We start from the raw sequence: 14127 nt of genomic DNA, 5'->3' as shown, positions 1-14127 counted from the left end.
TCCAGCCTGGTGCACCGGCAGGGGAGGAGTTTCGGATCCAGGGGCACTGAAAGGCCGTCTCGGGGCAGAGCCCTCTGAAAACAGAAGCCCTTGCTCAGAAGGAACCAGAAAGGAAGCGTGGGTCCACATGCTGGTTGGGGTGCCGAGCACACAGGGCGGTGGCCAGAGTCGCAGGCCCCGCCCTCAGCTCCGCACGGAGCCCTCTGACGCTTGGTCACATGGGGACCAGAGGAGCAGATGTGGTGGAGGGTGTGGAAGCCCCGGACCAGCAGCCTCCCCCACACGCTGTGTGCAGGTGCCCACGGTCAAGGGCAAACACGGGCTCCTATGGGTCCGGGAGGTGATCCAGCACAGACGTGGGACGCAGCCCTTCAGAAGACAAGGTGGCCCCAGGGTCACATAAAGCCGCACCTGTGCTCAGCTCACCAGTCACTGGTTACGACAGGCCTGGGTGACACCACGTGGAAACATACTACAGCGTGTAATAGATGTCGAGGGGCGAGCGTTCTTACGTGAGTTAATTACCCTTTCAGGGTGCTAAGGCAGACATTATATTCTAATAAAACTTCGCCCAAATGTCGTTAAATAGAAGCACCCGAAGCCAGGTGAATCCAAGCAGCATCCGGCACGGCGACTGGCCACCAGGTGGAGGGCAGCCTGGTTATCTGGCCACCGGCCGGGTTGCAGGGGCAGAGGAGCCCAGCAGGGACCACTGGTGCGCGAGCCAGGCCCACGGCTGAGGCTGTCCCAAGACCTCACTGTAGGCACGGCGTGGGGCCTGGGCTTCCCCGTCTGCACGTTTTCACGTCTGCCCTCCCCTGGCCTCCACCAGACACCATCAGATGTCTGTGATCAGTCAGGGAGCCCAGAGCAACCACGCCCGGGACCCCACCCGATGACAGGTGTCACGGTCATTAAGTGTCACTCCACTGGAGGAGGTCAGGGACAAACCCTGGTTGAGCCCGGGGTGCCTTCCTCAAATTCCCCTTGGAGCCCACGTCACGAGAGCAAATGGAGTCACGTCGCGGAGACGCAAGGTCTGAGGTGACCGGATCACGGTAGCTCGTGCAAAGGCACCACCGGCGACCGTCTCTTTCTTCATGAGCAAACTCAGTTGCGTTTTTACTTTTGGAGGGGTTTGAAGTTTGTCCCGGTTCTAATGTACTCTCCCATTAAAACGTCCTTTTCCTACAGCACACTCACTTGGGTGTTGCTAATCCCCTGTAAAGGCAGATCTACGGACCCGAGTTTATAGATGGTGTTAGGACGGTTCCCTAATGTGGTTTTGACCGTGACTTTGCACTGCATTTTCAGTGCATTTTCACACCCTGCTTCACAGAGCAAGTTCCCACCAGCAGCCTGAAATGAGTAAGGTCAGCTTCCAGCATCTGGTCTAAATCCCTCTCTCTTGCAAAGTGAGTCTGGACATACGCAAACGACGAGAGAATAAAAGAGCCACCATCTCCCGTTTGGAACCACACCGCCTTTCAGACAGCAACACACAGCGACGAGCGAAAGCTACGGATGCATTACGCCGTCTCTGAAGTGTCATCGATCGTCTTCATGTTTCTAGGAAGGACAGGGCAGCTGCTGCTGACGCTCAGGCACCCTCGGTCCCAGCTAGTCCAAGGTTGTTACATTTTCAGACACCAAGGAACCAGAAAGAAAACAACCACAGCACCCTCACGGCCACGCGTGCACATACGCACACACAAGCACACACACACCACCACTTCCTAATTCTATTAAACTCCTGCTTAAATTCGTCTGGTCTCTCAAGGCAGGACAGTAAGCTGAGTCAACCTCAGGACTGGGCGTACTCCTGCACAATCCGGACCCTGCTGTGTCAGCTGTTTGGTGATGGATCAGAATCAGCAGAGCCCGTCCCTCCGTGGATGCGGCAAGCGCGAGCCCCACACGCTGTGAAATGACACCCAGGCCAGTAGACGTACGTGGAGGTTGCCCAGAACGCACAGGCGGGAGCCAACACCCATCCCTCATCGGCAAAACGCTACCAAACCACGGACAAGAGCCACCGCTGCTAAAAGCTGAGCGGGGAAGGTGGACACTCTGGAAACACAGCGAGAGAAGGGCCCCGGGGACGAGAGGGCCTGTGAGGAAGCAGGACTTCCAGAGCGGCCAGACAGGCCACCCCAGGGAACGGTGCGGGGCTGCTGGGGGAGGAGGAGGCCTGGGAGGGACCTGGGTGCAGGGCAGAGTCCCCCTCACTGCGCAGTGCTGTTGGGGAAGGCGGCCTTGTCTCCCTCCCTCTCCCGGGAGTCCCGCTCACCAGCAGTCCCGCGGCGTGGCTGTCTGTGTGCAGCGCGGGGCCGTGGGCAGACGTTCTGCCCTGGGAAACCTGTCTGTGTGCATCTAACCCCCCAGTAATACGGAGAAGCCTCTCGGGCCAAGAACCACACCCGTCTTATCTTGGTGGACCTGGGAACGCAGTGCGGAGCATGGTCAACGGGTTTTAAAAGATTAATCATGCATTCGCTGCATTTGGGAAGCCTGCAACACAGCTCGCAGTGTTTGCTTTTAGAGCGAGTTTCGCAAAAATGTTAGGCTTCAGGTGTCCAGGCATCTGGATGAGAACAGGGGCACCCGTAAATACTCCTCTTCAGAGGCGCCAGGGCCCACTAGGCAGGAAATAAAAGCTATTCTCCAAATACGGAGAAAGTAACAAACAAGACACAGATAAAAACACGGAAGCATAGAATTTATTTCCCACGGGTCCCTCTTTCTGATGCAAAGTCACTCGACTAGTGAAACCCACGGATTTCGGTGCCCTTATGAAAACGTGTGTGAACACACGCGTGTACGCTCGGATAACCCCGTGTAGACTGGGCACGGCTCCTTCCTTCCCTTAGAGCAGGCTCCTCGGAGTCTCCTGGGGACCTTACGAGAACACACACTCCTGCGCCCGATCCCCAAGCTATGGGTGGTGCGGCGGAAACGGGGGCCCGGGACTCTGCATTCCACAGGAATCTGGATGAAATGCGCGCAGGTGGTTGGCTGACCCAACCCTGTCCCAGCAGCCTCGTGAGAAGACACGGGGCCCGCGGGCTCCCCGCCAGCCGGCCACCAAGCCGATTCTGCACCCCCTGGCAATCTACACAGAGGCGGGGGGGGGGTTCGCTCTGTGCGAGCTTCACCTCCAGGTTTCCACGGGACCCGGATAAGGAAGAACTGTGCCTGCGTGAGTCCTTCCTCTCTGTTTCGGCTGCTGGTTGGGGAGGCGGTGGCCTCGTGTGTCTGCGAGGTCTTTGCCGGAGGAGCATCTGCCCGGCTCTCGGCTCCTGCCGGCAGGGACCGACGTTGTCCCTGGAGGGGCGGGCAGGACGTGGCTGGGGTGGGGGAGATCCCACGGCGCCCAACCCCACAAGGCGGGGACGGCACTTGTGCAGGAAGGCCAGCGAGTGGCGACAAGGCCCTCGGGAGCCCCGCCTTTCCCACCCTTACTTAAAACACTGGGGCCGCGGGGGCGCCGGGGGAGGGCGGGGGGCTCAGTCGGTTAAGGGTCCAACTCTTGATTTCGTCTCAGGCCACGATCTCACGGTTCGTGGGATCAAGCCCCACGTCAGGGTCTGTGCGGACAGCTGGGAGTCTGCTTGGGGCTCCGCCTCGCTCCCCTCTCTGCCCTGCCCCCGCTTGCTCACAGGCGATCACTCCTTCTCTCTCTCTCTCCCTCTCTAAATAAACTTTAAAACGAAACCACCGGCACGGCCACACTCGTCACCCTCTCCGACAAAAACAAACCGTCACCCGACTGCACTGCAGCAAAGAGGAGTCATTCTCTGAGACGCGAACCTCACGCAACGGGGTGCAGTGAGGTGCACTGCTCCCGGGGAGCCGGGTCTCCCCAGGCCCCAGGCCGCTGGGTGGTGGAGACGCTGGGCCGGATCCCCGGGGGGGCAGCACTGGCAGTGGGCCCCACGCTGGGCCGGGGGGGGGGGGGGAGAGACGTGGCGCCGTGATGAGTGAGGGCCCAGCTGCCGAATACTCAGAGCGCACGGTCACCAGACGTCCAGGTGGTCAGCACCAGATGCTGACCACCGATCACAAGGAAACCCGCAGGCAAGTACAATCCCGTCACGTCTGCGTACAGGAGCATCAGCAGCCCTCGCGGTTGTCTGGGCGTTTTTTTTTTTTAAGTTTTTTTTTTTAATTTAAAAAATTTTAAAAATTAAAAAAAAATTTTAACGTTTGTTTATTTCTGAGAGAGAGAAAGAGAGAGAGAGAGAGAGAGTGGGGGAGGGGCAGGGAGAGAGGGAGGCACAGAATCCGAAGCGGGCTTCAGGCTCCGAGCTGTCAGCACAGAGCCGACGCGGGGCTCGAACCCACGAGCCGCGAGATCATGACCTGAGCCTAAGTGGGACCCTTAACCCACTGAGCCACCCAGGCGCCCCTTTCTGGGCGGTTTTAAAACAGGGGAGATATATAAACCAACCCGAAGCCTTCGTTACGGCATAAATCACAATCCGTGTGCTGCTGAAAACCGCTGCACTTAATGAAATACTGAACGGCTCTTGTGACTATCGCTGTGTTTTAAACTGTACAAGGGGCGCCTGGGTGGCTCGGTCGGTTAAGCGTCCGACTTCGGCTCAGGTCATGATCTCGCGGTCCGTGAGTTCGAGCCCCGTGTCGGGCTCTGTGCTGACAGCTCGGAGCCTGGAGCCTGTTTTCAGATTCTGTGTCTCCCTCTCTCTCTGCTCCTCCCCTGTTCATGCTCTGTCTCTCTCTGTCTCAAAAATAAATAAACGTTAAAAAAAAATTAAAAAAAATAAACTGTACATCACGTAGCAAAGAGAAGCACTACATCCTCAAGAAGAACAGCCAAGGGGCTCTGAGCAGAAGCTCATTTCCTGTAAGAAGGCTGTGGCTACGGGCCTCAGAGAAACCCCCTCACACTCTGAAAGGTGTCACCCGCTCGGTTATCATCTGCGAGCCGCTGACCCCTTTTCAAAGTCGGGGTCGGTTTTGCTGTGCTGTGTCTTACCCCCATCAGGAGAGAGCTTCTCATGCTCCCGCACGTGAAAAAAGTGAGTGTTTTCCTATCGGCTTCTTTCCTCCCAAGAAGAGCTGTTCTGCAAAGGCCTCTGGTTTCTGAGCGGTCCCCAGGCGCTCGTGTGGCCGGCCTGGCACGGGGCGGGGTTGAGCCCTTGGGCCTGCTGGTGCCACTAGGGGGTGGCCGGGAGGGGGCCTGCTGGGGATTCGACGGCTGGCTGAGGGACTGAGAAGGAGCACTGCCAGGCTTCCCCACTGGGCGCCAGGGAGGGCCTGGACCCATGGACACGCAGCCTTCCTGCAGAGTCCACCATTAGTCCGTCGGCGTCCTTCCAGAAAACACGTCTGACTGGGGGAGGGGGAGCTTAGTTAGGCCTTTGAATGGGTTTTACGGATGTCCTGAAGATGTATGTCTGTATCCAAGAACAGGTGTCACATAAACAGAAACTCCTGGGCCGAGAGGTTCAGAGGACTAACCCTTATTTAAAATAACCTTTGGGGACAGAGTGGCAGCTCTTCTGTGCCCATGGGGGAGTGTCCCCAACATCGGCCAGCACACACGGAATCCAGGTGCAAGCAGGTGGGGGTGTGCGTGTCAGGTTGTGTGTGTGGAGAAGTGTGTAGGTGTCTGTGTCTCTGTGTGTGTGTGTGGGGGGGGTGTGTGGCCAAGAACTAGGCCCTCAGGCACTGAGAAAGCCTCTCTCGGCCCCTGCCCTGCTCTCTGCCTCTCAGCCCCGTCTCCCCACGCTCTTTCCCCTTTGTTACTTGCCTTTTGGTATATTTTTTGTATTTATCTCTACCGTAACACTAAGCGTGCAACGTGGCTCATCGCCTATTACCAATAAAACCGCATTTCCCTTCTCTTGTTCTGGAAAATGTTAACCCCTTCACTCTCAAAGAAAGTGAATTAGCCACAAGGAAGTCAAAATCCCACGGAGAGTTTTCTGGTGTAAGCAAGCCTGTTGTGACACTTGCGTGGGAAGGCACAGGGCCCTCAGGAACCACCGCGATTTCTATTTTTTAATTAAAAAAATTTTTATGTTTATTTATTTCTGAGAGGGAGAGAAAGAGAGAGTTCACGTGCGAGTTGGGGAAGGGCAGAGAGAGAGGGGGACAGAGGCTCCACAGCCGGCTCCGGGCTGTCGGCACAGAGCCCGACATGGGACTCAAACCCATGAACCGCGAGATCATGACCTGAGTCGAAGTCAGACGCTTAAGTGACTGAGCCACCCAGGCGCCCCGGCCACCATGCTTTTAATAAAGAAAAGCAGAGAGGACCCAGTCTGCCTGACGTTAAGGTTTACTCCCCCGGGGCAGTAATGCAGACAGTGTAGTCCTGGCGGACGGAACGGACACCCACAACCCAGAAACAGACGCGCACAAATCTGACGAAGGAGGAAAGCACCTTGGGGGGGGGGGTGACCCTGGGAACAACCAGACACTCAGGCCAGAACCAGCCGAACAAAACCAAAAGCCCTCAACCTGCACCCCACGCTTCAGGAGAAATTAAATCAGCCTTCAGCGGAACATGCAAAACTGCAACACGTAGAAAAAAACAACGGGAGAAAAGCCTCCAGGATGTCAGGCTCACAGAAAATTCTTACTTACCCACCCCCGCCATCACAACTCATAAAAGGAAATCACTGCAAACCACCGGGACCCGCGTCTAGAACACATTAAGGACGATCAAGGCCAAACAGCCCGTCAGACACGAGCAGGCTGTTTACCGACGGGATACGCAGATGGCCGTTACACTCATGAAAATCTTCAACATCGTTACCCGGGAGGGAAGTGCAAATTAAAATCAGGACGTCACGTTAGACACCTTAGCTGTTCTCACAGCTAAAATGAAAAGCAGCAAGGGCGCTGAATGCCCACAAGGTTGTGCGCCTCCTGGGTCACTCCTCCCTTGCTGGTGGGACGCAAATGGTGCAGCTATTCCAGAAGAGAGTGTAGCTGTTTTTGTTTGTGTTTTCATAAAATTAAACATGCGCTTACCATATGACTTAGCAATTGACCTCTTAGGCGTGTATCCCAAAGACATGAGAACTATGTTCGCAGGAAAACCTGTCCGTGGATGGCCACAGCGATTTTATTCTCAATAACCCCAAACTGATCAACGTGCCTTTCTTTTTTTTTTTTTTTTTTAATTTTTTTTCAATGTTTTTATTTATTTTTGGGACAGAGAGAGACAGAGCATGAACGGGGAAGGGGCAGAGAGAGAGGGAGACACAGAATCGGAAACAGGCTCCAGGCTCCGAGCCATCAGCCCCGAGCCCGACGCGGGGCTCGAACTCACGGACCGCGAGATCGTGACCTGGCTGAAGTCAGACGCTTAACCGACTGCACCACCCAGGCGCCCCTCAACGTGCCTTTCAAAGAGTGAATGGTTGAAAACCAAAGAATCCAGAGTGGTCCATCCGTACCATGAAATACTGCTCAGCAATAAAACAGAAAGACCGCCAGATATATAATCAACTTGGACAGATCTGAAGAGAATTGCGCTTAGTGGAAAAAAAAAAAGCCAGTCAAAAAGAAAGGCTGCATATCGTGAGACTCCATTTCTACAGCATTCTCGAAATGATGAAGTTGTAGAAAATGGGGAACAGGACTTGTGGTGCCAAGGGCCTGGGGAGGGGGGAGGGGGGAGGGGGGAAGGGAGGGGGGAGGGTGCACGTTGGTGGTGGCTAGAAAGGACGGGCTGTGGAAACCTGGGGTGGCACCGTCTTACTTGACTGTCGGCGACCACGTGATTCAACTGACATTTAGAAGTTCGGGTGGCAACAGAACATCCCAGGGAAGGCTACGGTCTAGTTTTCAGCACAAAGTCACTGCCATCAGCCACCAGGCAGCAAGAAAGACCCAGCGTTCAGAACCACCACGGAGGATTCAGAGGCAAATCACAGAGCAAGTGACTTTTCCCAAACTTTCTTGTCTGGGGGCAGAGTGTGATACTTTAGGTAAAGATTTTCACCGTGGATTTGAACCAAATACTTTTGTGTGACCCCAGGTTAATAAAAGTAGTCATTTCAGAACAGTTCCATCCCTGAGAGTTACTGTTAAGCGATGTTGTGCAGTAACTTTTAACCGGTTTCCTTCCCTTCAGGTTTTTGTTCATTCCATTAAAAAAAAACCCACCAGAAACTACTGATGGGCATTCTTCCTTGTCTGGGCTGCCCGCCTCGTGCGGGCCACCTGGCTTACCCTTCAAGAGCCGCTGTGTCCCAGGCTCCCCAGCTCTACACCAGGCAGTGATGTCTCTCAGGGTGGTCCCTGACTTGAAGGCCACGGTCTGTGAAATGTCTCCCTGACCTTGGCCCCTGAAAATCTCAAATACACAGGTGTCAGGTAGGATGCTCCCCACACTCCACTTCCTCTGGAAACCTTCTTCTAGCAGCGTGGGTGTCCCTGGCCGGATGAGCCGCCCCCCCCCCCCGGAACCACGCTGACACCCCTCAGCACACACCCCTGCTACCTCAAGCAGAGAGGGACGCAACACATGTGGCTGCCTCTCAGGTTGTCGCAACTGGAAAACAGAGAACAGGAACCAGAACGCGCCTATTTCCTGCCAGAGCCTTACTGAGATCCCCCCCCCCCACAAAAAAACGTACACGTTTTGCAAACTCCACTCCGCCTTCCGATAAGAGGGGCGAAAGCAGATCCTAAAAGAAACCAGGCGCCGCCACCAGCATCCCACAAGACCCGGGCCACCTGGGCGCCACCGCCCTGAGAGCACAACACACACACCCTGGGGGTCACCGCCCCCTCGCCCCCCGCGTCGGGCCCAGGAGGGGCGCGCGCGCCACCGGCTCCCAGGCGCCAGGAGCGCAGGTGGGCGCAGGTGGACCCCGGTGGGACAGGCCCCGAGAAAGCGGAAGCCAGGCGTCTCCGGTCCCCGCCCCCCGCGATCAAAGGGAAACTTGGTCCGTCTGGGGCGGGGCGGGGGCGACCGCGGGGCTCCACGCGGGGAATCGGCAGGCACTTTAACCGGGTAGGGACCCCCCCCCCCCCAGCCTGCTCTTCAGCTCGCCGCCTCCGGCACCCGCGTCCACGCCGCCCAGAGCCGCCTCCTTTGACCTCGGTCACCTCCCACCCCCGAACCCCACCCCCACCGCCAACCCCAGGCCGCCCGCTCTTCCCGCGACGGGGCCGCCGGACCCCGCCAGAGACCATACCCGGCCACCCGTCGGGTTCCCGCGCCCGCCGCTGTAGACCGGCGTCCACACCCGCGCCCACCAGCTCGCAGGGAGACCTCGGGCGGCCTCCTGCGCGCCACCTGCGCCGCTGCCCCGGAGAGCCCCGCGCCCCGCGTCTCCCCCCCCCCCCCCCCCGCCACCAGGTCCCCGCTCCGGGCCGCCCCGCCCGCCCCCGCCGCGATCACCCACCGCGCGCTCGCCGCTCCGAGGCCGAGGGGCGCCGCGGGCTCCCACGCCGTCTCTCCGCTGCCCGGGTCCCCCTCGGGGGCGGCCGGGTCCCGGAGCTGCCGGCGCCGCCTTCCGGGGAGGGAGACGCGGGCCGCCAGGGCCGCAGGCTCGTCCTCGCTGGCGCGCGGCGGTGACTGACGGCGGCTGCTCGCGGCCCGGAGCGCACCCCGCCCCCCGCCCCCGCCGCCCCGGCTTCCTGCGAGCCAGGTAAACACGGCCGCCCGCGGAGCCCGCCCACCTGCCGCCCCGCCCCCGCACCGCCTCGGGGACCGCTCGGGGACCGCCTGGCCACGCGGAGGGCCGTGGACGCGCGGGGACGGGGGCGCAGAGTCGGTGCCGGCGGGGCGAGGCCGGCTTGGGCCGCCTCCGAACCGCTTCTCTGGGAACCTTTCCCGGGGCCAATCCTCTGAACCCCAACCCCACCCGCTCCACCCCCAGGCCGCCAGGAGGGACCTGAGATAACGTCTCCAGGCCCCCGTTTCTCAGCCTGGCCACTTAGGTCCAAAGCGCAGCTGCGGGCCCGAATCCACCCACCGACTCCCCTTGAGTTCCCGGGGCTGGCCTTTGGGAGCCCCAGGTCATTAGCTTTGCGTGGATCCCGGCACCACAAACAGGGGCTCCGTGGGGGCTCAGCGTGTCCCCAGAGGAGGCAGGAGAGAACACACACAAAACAGACCGGAAAACGGCCAAGTGGGAGGGGCGAAGAACCCTGGGTCACCCAAGCGGCGGGCCCCTGGTCAGTGTCACACTTCTGGTCCTGAAGGGAGCCTGCGGTTTGCACATTAGTCATCTGGACACACGGACTTGATGGGCAGGTGGGCTCTCCCCCACCAGCTCCCAGCCTCCTCCTGGCGGTGGGGAGGTCGGAGGTGGGAGGGACAGAGGACACGCTGGTGTCCCTCCTGACTTGGACTCGGGGTCAGGGAATTGAATCTGTCACTGCCCTGGAGCCCACAGGGAGCGGCAGTATTTGTTAGGAGCAGGGGGAAGTCTGTAGCGAGCCTGTGTCCCCTGGGCCAGCCATGTGTGGGTTCACGGCTGTCTGCCCCAACCAGCCGCCCTCATGGACCCCAGGGGTCTGGCAACCAAGTTCAGGTGCTGGTGATTCTAGGAGAAATCTGTCTGCAGTAATATAAATGTTCAACCTGATCCTCTCTTCGGGAAAGACAGATTCCCGAGTGTGAGGTGCGGGGTCAGGAGGAGGAGTGGAAACCTCACGCCCCTGTGCCACACTTACAATTTTCCTGCCTCATGCCCTCGGGCTCCGGGTCGGAAACGGGGAAACAGGGCAAGAGTGAGGGAGCCCGGCTAATACTGAGGGCGCACAGGGCCCTGAGTCAGACCCAGGCAGCTCCCAGGTCCCTGACTCACCCACTCCCAGCCCCCCCCACCCACCCCCACCCCCACCCCCACCCCAAGCTTCTTAAAGTTCAGACCAGAGGAGCCCAGAACCTGGCTTCCGTTTGGATGTCTGTTTCTGCATCACAAACAGCTCCTCCTCCCCCTCCTCCCTGGGGTCATACCCTGCAGACTTTCCTGAAAGCTGGGTGGGGGGGGGGGAGTCCCTTAGGCCACACTGAAACAGCATCCTTCTTCCATTTCCAGCTGCTTCTGCTGGTTTTCAGGGATTTATAGAAACTTTACAAACGCCAGCGGGGGTCTTTGCAAATTTCCGGCTTGGCGGTTAAAATGCTTTTCAAAGTATTTATAAAATTCCGCCGTGCATATTTTTGGGAGATACAGTGCCCCCAAATTCATATCCATGGGTACTTGAAAGAAGATGTGTGTGAGGGACTAACGAACCCTATTCGGTAAAGCGACAGGTGGCATTTGGAAGGTCCAGTCATAGGGCTTTCCAGCGTCTGGAAAGTCGGGAGACTTTCGGGAGAGTCACGCTTTGTGTAAAGATGGCCACACAGCCTTAACAAAACACAGACATCCATTTTGCTGAATAAAACCGAAAGAGGTCTTTTGACAAGTGAGGGAAAGATGACCCAAGCCTCGCCCTCTCTTTGGTATTTCTGAGAAGATCCTGTTACGATTCCCGCCGACCCGCGTACACATCGGGCAAGGAGGGCAGGGACGGACCCCCAGGACGCCATCCTGCTGCAGACACACACTCCGTAATTTGCGTTGAGTGGAACTGAACTTCAGATGACCCCAGCCAGAGAAGTAAACAAATGAACCTAAATAATTTCCAGTGGCCAAGACGGCATGCATTTTGAGTTTTCTTTCTCTTCCGCACCAGCAAACTGCACCTTGGTGATTGCGTCTTTACTCGGACGAGGACAGACCCCCACGTTCACCCCGGTTCGTCAGTGACAGTCTGCCGGTGACCTTCGCAAAGCAGAAAATGTAGCTGCAAAGGCTGGAGGGGTGGACTGCTTCCTCACACGTCCCGGTTAGGAGGTGGGTGGATTCGGCTCGGGTCACAAACACCGGTAGACGAGGGGCGTGCGCTCCAGAAAGTGCAATTAAGCACAACGCGGCACAAGACGCGTGAACGAGGAAACACTCGAGGGTTCGAGACCGTGGCCACGACCCCCACCCCCCGCACGTCACCCCACACTCCTCTCCCGACTCGCAGATGTCCCCGTGGCCTCCACAGCGGCTCCAAGCACCTGTGTGCCCTGGGCCCCCGTGCCCATCCCCCCGCCCCCGGCTCGCCCAGCCCGTGTGCGGGTTCAGGGCCCCACTGCGGGGCCGTATGGTCGTGTTTGCACGGGCGCCGAGAAAACCCGGTGGCCGTTTCCCCCTCGGGGCGCACAGCCAGATGGGGAAGGAGGCAGGCGGGCACCAGCCCCCGCGAGCTGGGAGGACCTAGGGTGTGCGGTGCCAACCTGAGAAATGGTGCTCGGGCCTCTGCTGGTTCCAGCACGAAGGGCTTTCCAGGCTCCGCCCTGCGTCCTCCAGGCAGCTCTGGGACGGGACCTGCTTCCCGCGTCCCAAAGGGCCCTGGGCTCCCGAGGGCGCAGCTGAAGCAGACACCCCCCTGTCATCGCTGTTGCAGTTCAGGCCCGCGGGGCCCGCTGCTGGGGGTGACTGAAGACGGTGCCCACTGGGACAGGCAGGGTGGGGAGGGGCACCGAGGCCGAGGGAGGGAGGGGTCTCACCGACAGGCAGGCCTCTGCTGGGCCGGGGCGGGGGAGGGGTCTCGCGGGACCGGACACCAGCCGAGGGGGAGAGGGAGAGATAAGGGCTCTGTAAGGGCGGGCTGGCTGTTCAGATAACACACCCCGTCAGGGGCCCTGCGCCCAGAGCGTGGCAGGATGGGTACTTACAAACAGCGGCGGGCACGAAGCCTCCTTCTCACACGGTCCTGCCCCACGCACCCAGCGCCAAGGACCTTCTCCGGAATGCAAGGACACCAGTGGGTGGGCAGCGTCTCCTTGGTGTCCTCGTTGTCCTTGCAGTTGTCCCAGGGGTTTGACCTAGCAGTGGGGGCTCACCAACAGGAAGATCACGGGTCGAATGAGGGCCTGATCCTTATAAAGAAGTGCCCAGGAGAAAAACAAGACTGGGAAGGGGGCTCGCAATGTGATGGGAGCAAGCCCTGTGGTTGTCTCGGGGGTGTGGGTGGAGGAGCACATTCCAGGAAATGCGGGTGGCGAGTGCAAAGGCCCTGGGGTGGGCATGTCTGCGTGCTCAAGGACTTGTAGAAGCCCACTGTGGCTGGAGGAGAGAGAAGAGGAGGGGGTGGCTAGGAACAGAGATGGGAGGAGTTTGGGCCTGGGGCCACAGCACAGAGTCTGAGCAGCTGGAGGACAGAGTGACCAGGGAGAGGTCAGCCGCTCTCTTTCGGACGCGCCTGTTCGGGTCTGAACGGAGGCTCACTGGGTGTGTTTAATGGAGCCTGCCACGACAGACGGGGCAGGTGGGGGGAGGAGCCAGCCAATGATTCTCGGGAAGGTGGCCACGTGCGGCGGGGGCCCCCGGGTCTAGCGGCATGGAGGTCTTGGGTCACCGTCGCCAGGACCAGAGTGACGATCTGAGTGTGGGGGGCAATCTGAGGCCGTGCCCGCACACCCTCCTTTCCAGGAGTTTGCTGAAGGGGTGAAGACACGGGTGCGAGGGGGGATGGGGGAGTCAGGAGATGCTTATTGTTTAGGATGTGAAAGAGAGTAGCCCATTTGCACGCTGATGGAACCTTCCAGAGAGCAGGGCCCCTGGCTGCCTACATTCCTGTCTGAAAGTGCACCTCAAGGACGGTAAAGGACCCTCCTCAACCCTCTTGTACACTCGTGGGGACAAGTGTCATGGGGCCCAGAGCTCGTAACACTTGGGAGCCCTTCTTAACAAACAGAACAGAGCGGTGATGCAGTGGGTCCGGGTCAGGGAGGGTCCTTCTGCCGGCTCCGGGGCCTTGGTAGGCGAGTGCCTGAGCCCGCCAGCCGGTCTCTCCTGAGCCCTTGGACCAAGCATTTAGCTCTTCTGGGACTTCATTTCTTCACAGTGCAAGTGAGACGGGGCTCTGGGTCGTCTGACACTTTAACGAACCCCGTTCGCCTTCGGGAAACGTTTCTGCTCGCACGTCGGTGTCATAACGGGCTCAGCACCACCCGTGACCAGCAGGTCGTTTTGTACTTGAACAAACAACTTCTGGCTGAATAGTGCAAGATAAATGCAACCCGGGGGTTTTTACTGAAACGGGTATACCTTGGGGCTCTTAATTATGTCCCATCTTAAAATGTCTGAC

At 58.8% G+C, this 14127-nt stretch overlaps 1 protein-coding gene across 20 annotated transcripts in view; it reads right to left on the bottom strand.

Moving 5' to 3' along the window:
* MBP (myelin basic protein) overlaps positions 1–12516 on the bottom strand; it is a 117227-nt gene extending 104711 nt beyond the window's left edge. For 2 of the 20 annotated variants that reach the window (XM_047086272.1, XM_047086273.1), the window contains exon 1: positions 12272–12514. In XM_047086272.1, coding sequence (XP_046942228.1) covers positions 12272–12430 — 159 coding nt within the window. In that variant the 5' untranslated portion in view covers positions 12431–12514. Of the gene's footprint in view, positions 1–9182; positions 9207–9392; positions 9587–9669; positions 9695–9884; positions 9910–9965; positions 10060–12271 lie in introns of those variants that run through there. The other 18 variants (XM_047086285.1, XM_047086286.1, XM_047086293.1 and 15 more) reach the window with 15 other exon arrangements.
* Between the last annotated feature and the right edge of the window lie 1611 nt (positions 12517–14127).

Source organism: Lynx rufus, unplaced genomic scaffold (assembly GCF_022079265.1).
Source record: "Lynx rufus isolate CCGP_SWC_20201006 ecotype Redwood Valley unplaced genomic scaffold, mLynRuf1.p SCAF_20, whole genome shotgun sequence".
Lineage (NCBI taxonomy): Eukaryota > Metazoa > Chordata > Mammalia > Carnivora > Felidae > Lynx > Lynx rufus.
The sequence above is the reverse complement of the archived record's forward strand: the minus strand, read 5'-3'. Positions and strand labels throughout refer to the sequence as shown.